At 39.0% G+C, this 20103-nt stretch overlaps 1 protein-coding gene across 1 annotated transcript in view; it reads left to right on the forward strand.

The window, feature by feature from the left end:
• The window catches only part of CFAP46 (cilia and flagella associated protein 46), a 182671-nt gene that overhangs the window by 95980 nt on the left and 66588 nt on the right, over positions 1–20103 (forward strand). The window contains exons 32-40 of the mRNA XM_075178258.1: positions 404–552; positions 2546–2644; positions 3264–3354; positions 7871–8014; positions 8556–8756; positions 9823–9929; positions 10640–10822; positions 12404–12536; positions 18187–18384. Coding sequence (XP_075034359.1) covers positions 404–552; positions 2546–2644; positions 3264–3354; positions 7871–8014; positions 8556–8756; positions 9823–9929; positions 10640–10822; positions 12404–12536; positions 18187–18384 — 1305 coding nt within the window. The remainder of the gene's footprint in view (positions 1–403; positions 553–2545; positions 2645–3263; positions 3355–7870; positions 8015–8555; positions 8757–9822; positions 9930–10639; positions 10823–12403; positions 12537–18186; positions 18385–20103) is intronic.

Below are 20103 nucleotides of genomic sequence, written 5' to 3' on the forward strand. Positions count from 1 at the left end.
CTAAAGGTCTGCTTAACAGCAGGGGTCAACTCAGGAAGTGGAATACGGTATAGAACAGCTAATACATAACACGGTGTGGAAGGCCTCCGTGGGGCTTTGTATATGGGGACCTAAAGATATATGGAATGTTCTGCTCTTTGTCCTGCTGGCCACCAGGGCACCAGCTCTGGGACATGGCAAGAACATGGGAAGCTGCTACTATTACCAGCACATTTCTACCTTGTGAATTAGCCAAGTGGTGATTTGATCTTGTTATGAAAGCTGAATACTGAATATGTGTACTTATCATTATTTGCTATTTAAAAGGCTAATAAAATATATTTTCATCTTTTAGAATAACATATGTTCTCTTGCTTTATTGAATCAAGTCATATTTAGTTTTATTCTTCTTATTATTCTATAGACATATAGTCTCTATTACTTGGATCTACTAGTAAAGGAGCTGCGGAGCATCTCATCGACTCACATGACTCTTCCTGTCCTCCATCTTGCTGAAGTTATTGCACATGATGTTGTGGAAAGTAAAAGTCTGTCCGATCTCTACCATCTGAAGTTAGTGCTGAGTACTTTTAGTTGATATACGGCACTTTTAGAGCTTGCGTTACTTCTGGTGATGTACAAATGTGCCCCATGGCTGAGGACGTATTCATGCAGCTGCTATCATTCTATTATCATCCATGCTCTGTCCTCTGCCTGCATCTGTGCAGTCTTTGTGTATAAGTCTATAAAAATGTACTGTTTTATCATTGACAAATAGACACATTGTACATTGATAGACTCTGAGGGGGGTATTCAATTGACGGCAGGATCCCTGAAAATCCCGCGCTCGAAAGATATTACCGTTAATACGGTAATATCTCGCTGGATTTCAGCTCACGGCTCCCTGAGCTGCGAGCTGAAATCCAGCGAGTAAATTACCGTATTAACAGTATTTACGCGCATGTTTACTGTATTAATGGTAATATTTTTCGAGCGCAGGATTTTCGGCGATCCCGCCGTCAATTGAATATGCCCCTAAGATGTGATCTGCTAAAACAAGTATGAAACATGAAAGGATCTGTAAGGGTGTGATGCATCCCTGGCTGGGATAATGTTTACCTGCTATAAATTCGATTGCTAGTTTTATATCTGAGATTATGTTTGACTGCTACCAACTTCATACAGTAGCTTTGTGATAGATGTTTTAGTTAAATAAACTCCAAGTGTATCCCAAGCAGACTAGCCTACTTTCTGCACAACAGCAGTGGGCAGGGCTTTGGTGATGCGTCTTCACGACCCGACCTGTCCTCTTTACAATAAGAGATGCATAATACGGGAGGGAGGTCTACTCTCCCGGGAGTCTAGGAGGATCGCCCGTATTTCACAAGCGTCCCGGACATTCCGTGAGAGTAGTCCGGTATGATCTTAGCTTCTGTTTTAAAAAGGAGGGACTTGTATTAATTTCCCATCCCTATATCAGTCTGTACATGTCTAATTGCTGCAAATATACCTGTTGCCTCCACACTGTGGAGGAAGTCATTGTGTTGGCTGAACCAATATTTGCCATGTGCCCTATATCTATAGTGAATTTACATTCTCATGTATTTTGGATGCATCAAGTGGACCTCAACTATAAAACGCAAACTAGCTGAGGCACAGAGCAAAATCTTCTTTGGTGGTGTTGAATACATTTGCCAAATTGTGCCTAAATTAACACTAAAGTGCATAGGTTTATGGAGCAAGATAGCAGCGTGTGCCCCAGCCAATGGAAGCAGGGGCGAACGGAGGATTGTCGGGGGGGGGGGGGTTTCCCCCCGACCCAAAAAAAACCACCCCCCGTTTCTTCAGCGCTGTCCTATACAGCAGCCGCGGCGCTGTCTAAGAAGCGTCCGCGGCGGTGCTGTATACACTACAGCACCGCCGTGGACGCTTCTTTGACAGCGCCGTGGCTGCTGTATAGGACAGTGCAGCTATAGCGGCCACTTAATTAGCGCAGAGGGGGGGGGTTTCTGGAGACTCAGAACCCCCCCCTGCGTGCGTCACTGGGAAGGAGTTGGACAGAGTGATGGCTTACACAGTAGGCTGAGTGGTGCACCTAGTTTTGCAGAACAGTGACAACATAAGATTTTAATTTGCAGAATGAGGTTATGGTAATGAGATAAAGAGGAGGAAAGGGAACATTTTTAATGATGTTCCTTGCTGTGCTGTTGGGCGCATGGCCATTTCCACACATCAAAATAGTAGGCATGCACCTTAATGTGCACAGGGTGAATCATATAGGTACATGGAATCAAAATGATGGCAGTCAGCGTCATCATCTTGATGATAGCTGCAATTTTAAGAGAGAATTAATAAATATATATTTTTTTTAATTGTTATTGAGTGTTAATGAGTGTGAGGTTTACTTTAAGGATTGGGGAGAGCACACATAATTTTACGTGTTATTGTATGTCTCAGGAACCCCATGCTGTAAAGCTTCCTGTTATATTAAAATAATTGTACACTGATTTAATTTCATTATTCCAAAAAATAAATAGTATTTATATATTATTTTTTTTTGTAATAGAATATCTCAAATATGCACCGACTTAAAATTGTTCCAAGCCGCCGGTTATCACCAGAGAGCAGCTGGGAATGTGTTCATTAGTGAATACGAACAGATAAGGTACTTTGTTTATGTTGTTGTTTTTGTTGTCTTGAACAATTATTTAAACCCTTAATTTGTGCATTAGTTAGGCTGCTTAATTTACAGAAAAATATCAGAAGATTATAAAAAATTACATTTTCAGTTGTATTTTGCTCATAATGTTCACTACAAGGATAATTAATCTAAAGCTACAGATAAATAAAAAAAAATTCTACTTTCAAAGAGATGTCTACTGTCAGACATGGCCTGCTATAAGTTAGTAAGACCCCAGCATACCTGTATGGTTCATGTTCCTGCAAAGGGATATCCTATGTCTACTCTAGAGAGCCCGTACTATTGGTCATGCCTTCCTATGATACAGGATTGAACAGAGAGCATGCTGGGAAGATTTAGTGAAGTAAGAACTCATCACTTATCAAAGGTTTATTATTTAGCTCTGGAAACACAGGCTTTCATTTGTTAATGTCCAGAATGACTTTTTGCTCTTTAAATGAACTAAATCAATTAGTTAAAATACAAGCATATTGCTGATTGCAAACACCTGGTCAGTTAAACATTCTTAACTACAAATATAGTTGTGGTAGGAGATTGACAGGTCACTGCCTTCTCGCTAATGTTTTTCAAATTATTATTATAGTTGTAGACAAGAAATATTACTGCTTAAAGATGAAAAACATGATGGTGACAGTTTGGCTGTGAGCAGAAAACACCCAGGGGGAAGACATAAGGTAAGTTGCTTCATGTATGTAAATATACACATTTTTAGGTTATATGAATTATGTCAATGGCTTCACACATTAATGTATATGAATATATTAATAACATTTATTTATGTATTATTGACATGGATAGTTTCCTAAATCTCCATCCTTAAATAAAAGCAATTTTGATGATTTTTACTAACAATTTAAATTTTTTTCGTTTCTAGTATTTCCGGGGGATCATGCAAATGTCATTTATTTTTGAGCAGTAAATGGTTAAAAACCAATGTGGTTATTATTGCAATTTTATCACAGTTAAATAGGAAACATACTCACTTTGTTATTGGATTTTGCATTCTTGCAGCCTTAGTGCTGTGTGTTCTTCAGGTCCCCACTCTCTCTCCACCTGGCATAGTCTCAGATTTATAAAATGGTTGGTAGTGCCCATTCCTTCAGAACCCCTGGGGGTAAATGAATCATACCCCAGTTTTTTCAACTCGCGGGAGATCGGTGTCTTCGCAGCTTAAATTTAAAGCGGCGCTGCCTTGTTAAGGGAAGTTTCCCTTTACAAGGCAGCGATGAACGGGGCTCCTCTTCTGACTCCAGTGCGCATGCGCTGAGTGAAACCTGCGAGCATGCGCATACACATCTCCGCTCTGTGTTGCAGAGAGCGAGCGGTGAGTGACAGCACTGAAATCTTTCAATTATGATAATGTACGCCAGCTTCAGCTTCATGACAAGTAACCGTAAAAAACTTTTTTTCGTAACTTGTTAGATTGCGGTTGGGAGCAGTCACCATTCTGTTGAATGGCGACTGCTCCCAAAAACGAAAAGGAATGCAAAGCAGCAGATATCCACGATATCTGCTGCGATGCACTCTTCTTAAATACGCGGGACACACAGAGGGACGTGTTTTTAACGGTAAGGGTACGATGGATACCCATCACCAGTTGTTAAATATGCCCCTATATATGATCCTGGACCCACATGTCTCTTAAATAGTTCACTGTGTATGCCCTTCGTTCCACACAATACCTTAAATAATATCACCAACTTATATAGAATAAAGACACAGAGACTTGAGTAAAGTGGCACTAAAAAACTGTTTTATTATAACCTATTAACCCTGGTGGCGGAGAAAGGGCACTGGAGATCAGCTCCAGCGATACCCAACCAAGCGTGGACATGGCAATATAGCCTTAAGTCCACCCACTTCTCTCATAACCCCACTGCTTGGCCGGCCCTAACCTGGCGTCAGAGTAAACTGCACTCACCTCACTACTCACTCCCCCTCCCTCACTGAGCCGGGCGAGGCCCCTCCCCACGGAAGGGACAAGAGTAACCGATTGCCTTGTAAGGGGACAGATACCTGCGACCAATCACGATAGGGCCGTCTATATCAGCCGCTGATCGCAGTGCCTTCCTCCCCACCAAAATGTAATCCTACTTAAACTGTCTTATGCCCAAATATAAACTCTAAGCTTAATAAAACTGGCGTGGGTGGGCGGGAATCTGCAAGCCGAGTGACTAATACCAGGAAATGCATCACCTAACAAAGCCGCTAGTACCTCCCCTCCACATCCTTGTCCAACCCACCTCCCCACGTTAACTCTTTCAGGCAAGTGTAAACACGAATGCAACACTGTCACCATTTAATTTCGCTCATTTAAAAGGGGACTCTCTTTTACTTATTGTGTATTAGTTATGGTTGCACAATTCTTTCTCTTCTTGATTTGAACTGATTGGATCTTAAACTGAAATAAAATAAAAAGTGAAAAAAGCTATATTTAAAACTGTATTTTTAAAATCTCAGAGGATGGATGAATGTAGAGTTGTGTTTTACCATTGTTATCAAGAAGAACTACTGACCTGGGCAATCATTATCATTGTACTACTCTGACTATTTCCATATACATACATTACTCTCTAAGCTACGTCAAGACCTTTGTTTTTATGTTTTATCCTTTTCACTTGTCAGTGCACATTAAGAAAACATTCACTTTCATTACTATAGAATTGTATTTCTCTTGTCATTTGCATCATAGCATCATCCAGCCAGCAGATGTTGATGTTGTAGAACTTATGGATGTTAGTTTTGCTACATTACATATTAATCAATTTGAAAGTCTTGAATAGATTTCTCATACTAGTTTTCTTATGTGTTTCATTTGTTGTGTCTAGCTCCATATTAAATATACATATACCTTAAACACGTATAGTACTGTCTGCTTTTGCTAACTAAAATGATTTCCACCATCAGACAATTTTCTGTGTTGTGACATATCTACGAGACATACTGTAGAAGTGCGCCTAGGTGGAATGTATCCGAAGAGGCGCACTATGAAAAAGTGTATTTGTCACCTCAAAGTCCAACCTCCTACCACTTTATAAACACCCCTCTGATTAAAATAATCTTTTAAGTTTTCCTCCTTTATATAGAGCTTGGTTTAGCCTTATTTTTTGTTTAATGTAAAGTGTCACTTTTGTGTACTTCTGTCCACCCCATTGTCTCATTTTAATAATCGCGCTCTCCAAAATGAAAAAATTAAATATTGTTTTCGCACTGCACTGCAAAACTAGGCTGCATCTGTGGACCTACTCTGTGCTTTGCAAGTACTACCTGTACTAAGCCCACCCCCTCCAGGCCTCTGTAAACTTCTGCTCACCTGCAAACACCAGCATCTTGCTCTGCCAGCCTATGCCACAATGGCAGAAATGTAGGCGCACCTGCCCATATTGCCAAAATTGAGATACAAAACGGGACCAAAGCTGATTTTTGTGCTCCGTAAATGATCTCCTATGAATTCATTAGGGATTTGTGACATCACTGAGGTATGGATTACTTCTGTGTTTTTCATCAACACATATATATCTATATATCTATATATGTAATGTGTGTGTGTGTGTGTACATATATATGTATATATCAGAGATGATCAGGCTCGGTTCCCCGAGAACCAAAAGCACCCGAACCTAGCAGATCCGAGTGGCTCTGTACTTTTGCGCACCCTTGGGATTGAACACGAGGAAAAACGTCATTGTTACGTTGTCGGATCTCGCAACCTTTGGATTCTATAAGTACCGCCCTCCACGGCAATCCAGCTCCATTTCATAGAGGGGCACAGAAGAAGTAGCACAGTTCTTGGCAGTCTCTAGTGCAGTTGGGCAACAGCATAGGTAGAAAAGAAAGAGGAGGGGTAACAGTGTTCTTCAAAGCCTCAAGTGACATTCAGCAGAGCTCCATTGCTAATTGTCATTGCTGAAATAGAAATAATAGGTCTTGCAGGCTTGGTCTTCTAAATCTGCAGTCACATTGTACTGTGTTATATAGGTAACACACAAAGAGGAGAGCTCCATTGCTAATTGCACCACTTTTCTTTACTGACACTGCTGTGTGGCAATGTGTCCTAGATGTGCTAGGAACTGCCATGTGTTTGAGTCATTGCTCTGTCTCTTAGTATCCAGCCAGGTCGCTACAATCTTTGTTTGAAAGTGTATGAAAATAATATTGTGACCTATGAGGTGGTCAAAATTGACTGCAAATGACTTGTAATAAGTATTATTGAGGTTAATAATAATGTAGGGGAAAAAAGGGCAAAAGTATGTGATTTTAGCAAAAAAAATAGGTATTTTAGAAATAAATTGGGATCCAAAACCAAGACCAAAACATGAAGTTAATTCAGATCCAAAACCAGAACACAGGGATCTGTGAACATCTCTAGTATGTGTTTGCATATATATGTGTGTGTATAATATATATATATATATATATATATATATATATATATATATATATATATATATATATATATATATATATATACACACACACACTAATAATGAGCAACACGGTAGCACCGTGGTTCACGTTGTTACCTCACAGGGGGGTCATGGGTTCAATTCAGACAAGTCCTTAACTGTGATAAGTTAATTGGCTTCTGAAGAAATTAACCCTAGTGTGTGTATGTGTGTGGTGTAGTGATGGAATATAGGGTCAGGGACTGATGTCAATGATTAAATATTCTCTGTAAAGCGCTGTGGAATATATAGGCACTATATAAATAACTGTAAATATTATCATCTAGGCAAAGTTGTTAATTATATTATATACAGAACTGCTCTGTGGATACAATAGTATCTGAGGCAGAATACAAAGGTGAGTGGCAACAAAAATAAACAACTCAGTTTAGATCACTTCTTAGAGGGAACACAATTGCTGACGATGTGGAGCGCAAAAACCGCGCTGCGCACATTGCTGGTAATTCTATTCTATTATTCATAGAAACCGATGCAGATTGTCTCCGGAACATCTGTGAGACACTTCAATTCCCTCTTTAGACTTCTTGGATATCTTTGCTGAAAAAACAGAAGGAAAGAAGAATAAAGTTTTGTGTTAATTAAAATTGTCCAGACGGCTTGTGCAAACCAATAGATTAAAATTGTCTGATGGTCAAAAACCGCTTTAATTAGCTAAAACAGGGCAGTAAGTGTGTACGTTTATCTTAGTAGAAGATTTTATGAATGTCCTGTTGTTTTTCTTTAGCTGTTGAGCATTCATGCAGATGGGAAAGGATTAAGTGGACTCTCTCTTCCATACCTGTGGCTGGAGAAGGCTGATGTACTCATACAGCTTGGTTATTTTCAACCAGCTCGGATCCTTCTATCACAGGCTTATAAGTCTCTCCAGGTAAGACTGTATTATTGAATGTCATAAAAAAACGTGATGCAATTTTTTTTTTTTTTAAAAAAAAAATATTTTTTTTTTAAAAAAAATTAAATAAAACAAATATATGTGCTCCTTTAAATGTGCATTTAAAACTCACCTCTTCCTCAAAGCCTACCAACCATCTACTTAACCCCCATCTCCTCCCTTTAGCTCGTCCTCCCTTCTCTCCTCTTGCCTCAACTGGCTCCTCTTGTGCCTGGTCTGTTTACCTTCCCTTAGGATGTAAGCTCGTATGAGCAGGGCCCCCTCCCCTCCTGTCTCCATACCTGTTCTTCTGCTCCGCCTTTACTGCATATGACTGGCCGGAGTTTCTGAAGTATTGGTACTTTTTGTTCATTGTTCTGTATGGTTTCACCCTGTATAGTCTACTGTTAGTACTGTGTGCAGCGCTGCGGGTACCTTGTGGCGCCTAACAAATAGATGATAATAATAATAATATTTGAACCTTTTTTAACTGTTCAGAAATTGAATTAAAAATCATTATTTGTTCTGCTCCTTGCAGGATATTGGTGATAAACATAACCTATTACAATGTCTCTACCTGTTATCGGTGCTGGCCAACGGTGAGAATAACCACGGACAAGCAAAGAACTTACTTCTGGAAGCCAAAGATCTAGAAAGAGACGCAGAGTTGTGGTATAAAACCGCTATTGCTCTGGCTGAGGCTGTATTAGGTGAAAGGAAGGAAGGTGGACTAACAATGGTAAGGTTAAGAGAAATTATTTTTTCTTTTAGTTAACACCTGTTATTTAATGAACGTATGATTATGTTTTCAGTAAATACTGTTTATTGGGACATCGCAAGAGAAATAATAAGAAAGACAAGCCAGAAATGGTAATAAACAAGCAATGGACAAGTAGTCTTGTTTAAAACAATATATAGTTATATTTTTATTTTGTGTAAATTATGGTATACTTAGGACATTAATATTGTCACAATGGTCTGAAGCTAAAACATGTTACACATCTGTTATTTTTTTTAAATGCCTTGTCACTGTGCCATTTTTGTCACTACTTTATCTTTCATCATCATCACCATCATTTATTTATATTGCGCCACTAATTCCGCAGCGCTGTACAGAGAACTCACTCACATCAGTCCCTGCCCCATTGAAGCTTACAGTCTAAATTCCCTAATATGGACACACAGAGACATAGACAGACAGAGAGGGAGACAAACATACAGGACTAGGGTCAATTTTTGATAGCAGCCAATTAACCTACCAGTAAGTTTTTGGACTGTGGGAGGAAACCGGAGCACCCGGAGGAAACCCACGCAAACACGGGAGAACATACAAACTCCACACAGATAAGGCCATGGTCGGGAATCGAACTCATGACCCCAGTGCTGTGAGGCAGAAGTGCTAACCACTAGGCCACTGTGCTGCCCGCCTTTAAATAGTTTTGATCGGTATATGCAGAATACACAATTGTTTCTTCTGTCCGGTGCCATTCGGGGCACATACTCTGTATTAGTCGGAATATAGAAAAACTTAAGACAAATTTATAGTTACAAACATGTCTGAGAGCCCAGAACCAGCAGGAAGTCTCTTAATTAATGGTATTGTGTAGCCTCTTGTGCCATGTAAGCTATTGTTGTGCATGGAGGACTTTTAGTCGGCGACTAAAGTAGTAAGCTGCTTTTTACCATGAGTTATGTAATATGTTGGATGTATCTTGGAAGTATATTCTTAAGAAAGATCAAAGTATTGTCTTTAGTTTACGTATCGAAGAAATTTAATGACCATTTCAACAATCTTATCTTTCCAGGCATCCAAAATTTTGGAAACTACTATAAATGTTTTTAAAACCATGATTCAAAAAGAACCAAACAGAGAATCCGAATATGTATTTCTGCTAGCCAAATTAAATGCCAGGTAGGTTTCAATATGTATCTTTATTTTTATTTGTTCGCTTCTTGCTTCAGATTTATGATTTAGGAAAACTGATGTAAAGGAAAAAGGATGTGCAGCCCACAACAGCCAATCACATTCTAGTTGTTATATTTCTAGTGCAGTTTAGTGCAAAATAAAAGCAGCATCTTATTGGCTGCTGTGGGGGCTTTTCGTTCCCATTGTGTCAGTTTTCAGAAATATCCCCAGGAATAACTTGGCAAATCAGAATGTAACACTGAGCACTTCCTAGTCTATCACGGACAGTAATAGCAACTACATCATCCTTTTATTTTCACCTTTAACACCTGGTTTCCGTATTTGTCACTTTAAATTCAGTTCCATCAATCTGTAATGTAATTTAATTATATTGATATTTTTGCCGATTTAGGCCAGGTCATAAGAACAAAATAAAAATTAAATGCATAAAAGTTAAACAATTGCTCAACAGTCAGAATGTAAAACAGGCCTGGCCAACTTGTGGCTCTCCAGGTGTTGTGAAACTACAAGCCCCAGCATGCTTTGACAAAAGCTGATAGCCAGGATGGCATGCTGGGACTTGTAGTTTCACAACACCTGGTTGGCCAGGCCTGATGTAAAGCGTTCTCATAGCTAGAACCCACAAAATAAAACCTATTCAGAAACTTTGCAAAGCTCTTACTAATATTAAAGTACTATAAACTTTTTTTTTTCAGGAAATTTGCAGTTCTTCTAAAAAATGCCCAATCCTTGATGCACAGCAGTACTGCATCTTCTCAGATAATTATGTTACTGCTGGATATATGTGACAAGATGAGTCAGACTGAAGCTGATCTTATCCGGCATGGACACAAGGAGTACAGAGCTGAATTCATGATGGAACACTCAGATATTCTCCGGTAATTTATGTTATACACAAATATATAAAGGAAATTGTATCTTTAAGGAGTAACGCCACTCAAAAATGAAAAAAATCGTTATGATGTATACTACAATTTCATGAAATAACTCCTTTTTCTTGGAATAGGATTTCTATCTGAAGTTACCTGTTAACTCAGAAACACATTTGTCCAGTCGTATGGCCTGTGAGTTGCTTCACTTCTGACTAAAGCTGTCCACACAGTGTATACTGCCACTAGGCCTGAGTGATAGTGGATCCGTTTCAAATTCGACTACAAATTTGGGTTGCCAAATTAGCCCACACTGGCCATACATTTCTTGGGCTGAGTTGCCATATCACATGAGGGTCTGTTAGTTCAGTCCACAGATGCAGGGCCATCTTTTCCATTGGGCACGATGGGCAGCTGCCCGGGGGCCCCACGGGCAAGGGGGCCCCATAGGCACGGCTCTTAATGAGAATAAATAATCCTGCAAAAGAAAAAAACCTGCAAAAAAAAAACCTTCAATGGTCACTGAGCAAATACATCTATCTATCTCTATCTCTATATATCTATATCTATATCTATATCTGTATCTGTATACATCTATATATCTATATCTATATCTAGGGGCCCCCGGTGCACTGCTTTGCCCAGGGGCCCATAATTTTGTTAAGATGGCCCTGCACAGATGATCACGCAATTAGCCAGCCAGTACCTAAAACAGATAGCCCTAAAATTGATCCATTTAATTATATTTGGATCATTATAAGGCATTCCCATAGTTTTTGGGCATTTTGTGTGCAAATATCAGTGATATTATTTCTGCGTGTGTGGCCAATATCAGGCTAAGTGCACACAGGAGGTTTTAAACTACCTGTTATGTATTCTGTGTACTGAAATGCATGCACCTGAGAGATCGGTGGTCTCTTTGAGAGAACGCACATCACATGCACATGTTATTATTCACGTAACCCACAATGGAACATGGAGATGAAAAAATAGGACATCCTGTATTATGTGAAGAATGTCTAATGTTTTTCATAGAGATGAATAATCTCTTATGCATCTTCCCTGTGTCTCCGCTCCATCCCTCCTCCTTCTGGAGCAATGCAGACCAGACAAACACAGAAAGCAATATTAAGTCTGGGGCACTGGCTCAGCCAATCCATAATACAGCAATGCAGTGCATAGAGTGTTTTAATGTTTGCTGTCAGTACATTTTAGAACCCTGCTCATCAGGTGCATTGTATAGCAGTAATTATAGATGTGTAAATGTTTTGTCTCTTTTCCATGCATACAGTATGTATAACTGTAATATTTATCATTGTGTATATGTATTGTGAATCACCGAGGATGTCTGTAGTTTACACTCAGAATTAAGTTAATAATAAGAATTGTTTTTGACTATATTAACTGGAGCTGTCGATAGAATTCTGTATTACAGGGAGGTTATATGCATATACAATAGGTTTAATGAGAGTGGGGATGTTTTATTAATCTGTTTCATATATTTATTTCTCATTCTTTTTCTGGCTAGCTTATTTTTACTCTACATGTGTTTTTTTTGTCTCTTATCTCCATTGTTTTATTCTTTGAAAGGATCCTTGCAAGAAGTGTAGAAGATGAGGAACGTAAACACAGCTACTACTTGGATGCCTATATTATGGCAGAGCAAGCAATCAGTATTTTAGAACAAATAAAATACCGTATTGAAAGTTCTTCCCATACTGAGGTAAACAACATTATAATGTTTTGTTTTTTTATGCATTGTCCTTTGTTATGTTTATGTTAATGACATACAAAGGGATAGACCTAAGGATATCCTTACAAAGAAATAAGGATCAAATAGGGTTGGAGGTTACCATAGGTTAAAATATAGGCAGACTAGATGGGCCAAGCGGTTCTTATCCTTTATACTAAAGGAAGTAAGATGCTGACATATATTGTGAACTAATGTAATGTAAGAAGAATATGTATATATTCTGTAAGACGACTGCATGGCGCCACGGAACCTGTAGCACCACCTATTTCTACAATGTGAGAATTCTGTTACCACTGAAGTCACTGCTATAAACTCACTACAGATATTAGGGATGAGTCATTTTCTGATCAGCAGAGGGATGATGTAAAACATACTTGCCAACCTTTTAAAAACTTCATTCCGGGAGATCCCGGGCAGGGGGACGGGAGAGGCGGGGTGCGGTGAATCGCGGCATTTTGGCCCGTGACAAAATGCCCTTTTTAGTCGCGGGGGCGAGGCCAAAATGACGCGAATCGCGTCACTTTGACAGCAAATTGCCGTTTACGGGATACTTGCCTGCTCTCCCAGGAGTCCGGGAGACCTACCCGAATTTCGGGAGTCTCCCGGACATTCCGGGAGAGTTGGCAAGTATGATGTAAAATAATGTATAGGAATGGCTGAGACTTTGGATCCTGAGGAAAGAAAACTCTTACAAACTGTATCCTGTTTAACTGCTTATGCACTTGTTATAATCTTGATTACTGGTATTTGTTGTTTAATTTCTTCTTCTGAAAACATAAAGGGGCATATTCAATTAGCTTTGCAGTCCAAGATTACTTGCAGCTGCATAATTCCCATTACCGCAACATTGCAGATTTCCATCATACTTGCCAACTTTTCCTCATTGGCTTCAGGGTGATCCCGGGGGAGGAGGGCGTGCGGGGGTGGGGCTTGACGAATTGCATCATTTTGGCCCCGCCCCTAAATGATTTGTCACAATTTTGGCCAATTACAGCAGGAGGCGGGGCTAAGATGACGCAATATTTACATCATTAAGCCGCGCCACTTATCTATTGCGGGGACGAGAACTGGGAGATTGCCCTGCTCTCCCGGGAGACCGGGAGGTCTCCCAGAAATGCAGGAGTCTCCCGGACATTACGGGAGATTAGCCAACTATGCACTGAAGAAAAGCAGCTAATGAATCTCTAGAGACTGAAGTGTCTTTTACATTTCTGTCTCCATTACTGAAGTCATGTTGTCTTACCAGTCAGTCTATGATTAAATCTTGGTCTCCATGAAAATGGCCACTTCCATAGGCATCAATACATGGACATTTCTGAACTGTGTCATCATGCCAGAGATGGCGAAGCCAACCACGTCTTGTACTGGCTCATTTCAGGGAGTCTCCCTGACATTCAGGGAGAGTTGGCAAGTATGATTTCCATGCGCACCCCATGGTATTGTCACTTTAAACGCGCAACCAAGCATAATTGTGGGCTGCAAAGCTAATTGAATATGCCCCAAAGATCTTAAAAAGAATATATATAATCCTGCTTATAACTGAGTGTTATGTTTTTAAGACTACAAATTGATATCAACTGTGGCGTCTGCAAGATAAACCCAGACACTCTGAAAACAAATGGCAAACTCACGTGAAACTATTCCTCATTAAATAGGAGTTGATATAAAAGTAGTAACTTGACCGGCATGCAGTCTCCCGTACCTGTATTTAAATTATTTATTATGCTCATGTAACATTAGGATCAGAAACATGTGTTGTTGTTTTTCTAGCCCTAAAAACTGAAACACGAGCATAGAATCAGTTTGTCTTTGATATATGTTCTGCACAGGTTTCAAGCAGTTTTTATTTTCATACCTGTGTGTTTGCCATCTGTGGCTGTAGTGATAAAGGTCAGTGGATAACAGGAGTTTCTTATTTTAATTTCCATGCAGTGCTCCCAGGTGGAGGAGGGGTCCTTGGATCTGTAGTCTCTTTAGACTGGGGGCTGCTGTGCAGCGAGTCGCCAACTTCTAGCAGAATGAAACTCAAAGAGAATTCATCCCTCTCTATAATGACAATATATGTTTCAGATCTGTTTCTTCTTAATAATGAAAATAAATTCCCATTGCTCTGAAACGCTACATTTGAGTTGTAGTATCTCTGCTACATAGGGTCTAATTCACGTTCAGACGATCGTCCGTTTGCGTAGTGTATCTTTCTTGAAATAGCTCTGCACGTGCCCAGAAACGGACATCACGCCAATGAGCGTAACTCCATACAATTCCTCTCCGTAGGCAACTAACACAACTGTCTACGACTTAAGGGGCAAAACGGGGGCGGGAAGGGACGGACTACGTTAGGCCATGTGCAGTAAGGGTGTTACAATGCAGATGCGACCCATTCAAGCCCTGTGTTTGTCAGAAGTACGCTTAACATTTTCACCCACTACAGGTCGGGTGTAAATGCCGACTGATCGGGATGATTGACACGACATAGTCTTTGCATTAAATACACATATTTGTCAGTAGCTATCACAGAACAACTGTCTGCAACTAAGAAATACCATAGAAATCCATTGAATGAGCACACATTTAAATCTTCTTTATTTATGTCATTAATATTAAAATATATATACATTTTAAAATAAATATTTATATAAATGATTATACTGTTAAGAGTTGTTATTTTAAATTTTGATAAAATAAAAGTTTTAAGCTGATGTGCGTGTCTACTTATAGCAAGTATTGGTTAGGCAGAGCGTACTTCCACCCATCAAATCGTATCTCGAGATGCGCTTTAGTTTAAATATGGCTGGAACTACGTTCAAGTTGCTTGCTCTATTTAAAGTTGTATTTAGACATGAATCAGGCCCACAGTGTCCAACCCTACACAGATTCAGGTAGGTAACATAAACCCATTAGGTCATTTTCAAGAGACTGATTCATTTTATTATTGATATGTTTTTAAAATAATACATGTCCTAAGACTATGTCCACTGATAGCAAAGCACCACCGTATGTATAGCCAGTGGCAGGTGCTGCAGCTCAATAATGTTACAGCACGTGGTCAATTTCAGTTCCCAAGGTGGGGGAATTCAATTATTACATTCAAAATTAAAAGGGTTGCTTAATTAATGATAATTAGGTTGAAAGAAAGAAACAGATTTATTAAATTAATATTTTTATGAATTCTAGACTTGTTGAACCAGAGGAACACAAATTAAACCCCCCCCCCCCCCAGAACTATCTGCCTGTTTATTGTCACAGGGTTGAAACAATTTCTTCTATACCCTGTATAAAGTACATGACAATCGGATTAATTATCCGTAACAATCACCCTAACTGCTTCTCGTAAGAAAAAAAGCATCAACCTATTTCTAAATCCATCCAGTCAATTTGCAATTACTGCCTCCCTTTGCAGAGGATTCCAGTCTAATTAGTCTTTTAAATATATTACCCACCACATATTTTAGGCTCACTGGTCTGTAATTTCCTAGTTTTGTTCCCACTTTAGATATTGGGACCACTTTTGCCTTCCGTCAGTCTTGTGGTACTGAGCCTGTCCTGTAAATATAAGGAATAATCTAGTCTATAACTGTACATAGCTCCTTCAGAACATGTGGGTAGATAACATCTTATCCATGTGCTTTATCAGTTTTAATCTAGTTTAATCATAAATGTGCTTCTTCCTGAATTCAACCAATAGGATCTAATGTTGTGTGTGGGTTATTAAGGCACACTATGTTTCGTCCTTTGTTAAACAGAAGTGAAAAAATAAACCATACTGGGCCTGGTTCATTAAGGAAAGTAAAGCAAAAAGATGGGTAACTTTGCACCTAGGCAAAACCAGGTTGCATTGGATGGGGAGGCAAATTTAAAATGTGGTGGCAGATTTATAGTAGGCGTATCCTAGATCAACTTTAAATTTCAGTGTACAAATAAAGCTATCCTGTATTTATGTGCTACATGAAAACACAGCCAGTATTTATCTTATATGCAAAATAATAATCTAATTTGCACCCCTTACATTGTAACATGGTTTTGTTCTGGAGAAATCTTACTCATTTTTTTGCCTTACTTTCCTTAATGAATCAGACCCACTGTATTTAATAAGTCAAAATTTTGTATATTTCCTCCAGTCAATTTCTCAATTTTAGTAGCCCAGTCAGCTTTTCATCTATTGTTGTTTATATATTGGCTAAAGAAAGGATGTCTAACCCGAAAAATCTTTCCATTACTTTTTTAGGTTCTGTCTACGCCAGCCTAAGTTGTCTTTCACTTGCTGTATTTTGTTATGTTCCTTATTTTGAAGTAATGACTTAAGTGTGTTCTTCTTTTCCTGTCTGATTTTTTTCAAAAATAAAGTTTATTGATTTAACAGAAAAAATGGGGAGTGGTGGGGTTGCAAATGGCATACTAAATTGCAGTTTTAGCATTGGTTGAAGTTTCTTATGACATTCATCAGTATTCATCTTGACATATCACAGATCTATTAACTATCAGATAGGCATTCATTAAGCTTGAAAAACAGTTATGAACTAAATGAATGCCCACAGAGGCATGCTGGGGGAGGAGAGGAGGGTCTTGTTAGTATGGGATCGGGAAATAGAAGACGGGGATTAGAGGAAGGAATGGCATCAGTGTTGTGGCTCTCTTATATTATGTCAATAAAAACAGACGTGAGGCCCGAGATTCAACAGAAACAGAAACTCGCCCGAGATTCAATTGGAAAAAAAGCATGATGTTAGAGCTAACTGGCCATTCTTATAATAACAGGAGAGACAATATAATTTTTAATTATACGGGTTATAATTATTTATTATTTAGAGGCGCAAAAATTATTATTATGTTATGGGGGGGCAGCTCACATTGGCATGCTGCCACTTCTAGTGTCACAAGTATGTACTTTAAATGGTGTCCCCATTTGGAAATATTAATTGTTGCCACATCAGGAAAAAATAATTAATGCCCCAGTGCTAATGAAATAGTATACCCCTATAAGATCATAAAATGAAACAAATTCCCTTACATATAATCAGTAATGAAATTTGGCCCAATAATTTAAAAATAAATATGATTTTGGTGGGGGATTCGAAGATGTGGTAGAAAGACGCCTTTCATGAAACAGGATTTTGACCAGGGGAGATAATTTTGACTGGGTAGGTGATGATGACATTTGTAAATTATATTAGGGCTGGATTCCTATATATCATTCATACATAAATATTACATGTATAGCATGCATATATCAATAATGTGATGAGATAAAAAGTGGAACGGCACCCACTACAATCCTGTGGATTCCATGATAGACAACGGTCTACTAGATCTTTGCCCCTAATTACATTAAAGCCTATATAAAATATATTATTTGATAGAATGTGGATAGCATATAATGACCAATATAATAAATATGCACTACATGATTCATGCGAGATTTGAACGCACTATTCTAAATTAGCACTAAGCCATGTTTATACAATTTATAATCATTTTTCATAACCGCCATACAAGTCCATGGCTTTCAACTTATTTTACATCATAAATATGTTAGTTATTTCCTCCTGCTCGTAGCAGAGCATGTTCATCCTTCTTTAGACATTGTGGATTACCGTGCATCATGATTTAATTTGCTTTGCAGGCAGGGGGTATTAGTTTGCCAGTACAAAGAAAACTTGTGAAAATGAAGCTTGGTTTTGCTGACCTCTCATTGGAAATAATCCAGCTTGTCACCATTGAGGAGAGCAAGAAACTAAAAGAGAAAAAAAGCAAAGGAGCGCTCCGTGTCTTTGTAGAAGAATTTGTGAGAGCTACCCCTGATTATAACTCTATTGAACAGGTATGCACGCTTTATTGTGGTTTCAAATGCTTACTTAACAATTTATATTCTAATAGGCAAGATTGTCTCTTTCAAACTATCCAAAATAAAATCCTAAATCCCTGCAATAACTGATGTCCTTGTATTTTACAGTAGGGAAGTACATTCTCCCATATCTACTATATAGTTGAAGATATATAGCACGGTGGCTCAGTGGTTAGCACTTCTGCCTCACAGTGCTGGGGTCATGAGTTCCATTCCCGACCATGGCCTTATCTGTGTGGAGTTTGTATGTTCTCCCCGTGTTTGCGTGGGTTTCCTCCGGGTGCTCCAGTTTCCTCCCACACTCCAAAAACATACAGGTAGGTTAATTGGCTAGCATCAAATTGACGTGTGTGTGTGTGTGTGTGTGTGTGTGTGTGTGTGTGTGTGCGCGCTTGCGTGTGTATGTGTTAGGAAATACACTCACATCAGTTCAATGGGGCAGGGACTGATGTGAGTGAGTTCTCTGTATAGCGCTGCGGAATTAGTGGTACTATATAAATATCTGCTGCTGCTGATGATGATAATTGGTCTCATTTAGTGCTGGATGATTTGTGCACTGAATGTATTCAGAAAAAGATGTACATAGAAAAAAGCTTACTACAAGTGTGTATGTTGAGATGGACATATCTCAAGATACGTAAAACAGATAAACAGTGGTATTATGTCAGACATACAAGTGTGTATACCTATGCCTATTTCTAGTGTAGAGATGCAGCTTGAGTAGTTAGTAGCAAATGCTAAAGTCGCATTACTATATTTGTACACAAATACAAATATTGTACACAAGGGCGAAGATTCTTTATTCTTGACCCCCACAAATGGAAATGCCAAATAAGTCATGTCACGCTATAATATAGCTGCCATGTTAATGAATGAAGTACTATCACCTGGATGGGTCAATATGTAATTCTACACCAGGCATAAAGTGCTGCAAATCTGCGATGCACAAAAATTCAGGACAGACACATTTTTTGTACAGTGCACAGTATGGAAATACGTAATCACAAAAATGTATGTATTTCCAACTCTAAATGAGGCCTAGTATCTCAATAAAAGGTGAGTTATGGCTCCTGACATGAGGAGATGCCTCAGGGCTATATCAGGTAATCGTCTTCTCATGTGTAGATGGGATCCCACAAAGTCATATAAACTCTGGTGTGTACAGAATGTGGCATGAAAGATAACATGAGTGTCAGCAGTGTTGTCTTTACAAATGCTTTACTGGACTGGAAACTTATGTGGATAGGAGTATGATTAGAGGTGCTCCAGATCACTAGAAATGAATATCAAGGAGAACAAAAGAATGGGGCACTCAGTGAGTGCCCCATTTAAACATGTTTTTTTTTCTTTTGCTCTCTTTGCTATTCACTCTAATCATACATGTATAGGGTGCATCACCCGATAATAGGTATTGCCTTAATGGGGGCGCTGATAGTTGAGATCGGGAATGTGAATACCTAGTGCGGTGGTTACTATTTTTACTGAGATTACTAGAAATGTTTTAGAGAGGTTGGTTGAGGTAGATTATCATGGCTCAGGCCAGGTCAATTTGTCACTATTTTGTCAAAGAGGAGTCACATGTTTGGCTACAAGAGCACTCTTCAGTGCCCCCTTCCCCCATTCTCTCCACCATACAATGTAATATATGTTATCCAGGTCCAGACCATTTTATTGACTTCAATATTATTGGCTGGC

Source organism: Mixophyes fleayi, chromosome 6 (assembly GCF_038048845.1).
Source record: "Mixophyes fleayi isolate aMixFle1 chromosome 6, aMixFle1.hap1, whole genome shotgun sequence".
NCBI lineage: Eukaryota > Metazoa > Chordata > Amphibia > Anura > Limnodynastidae > Mixophyes > Mixophyes fleayi.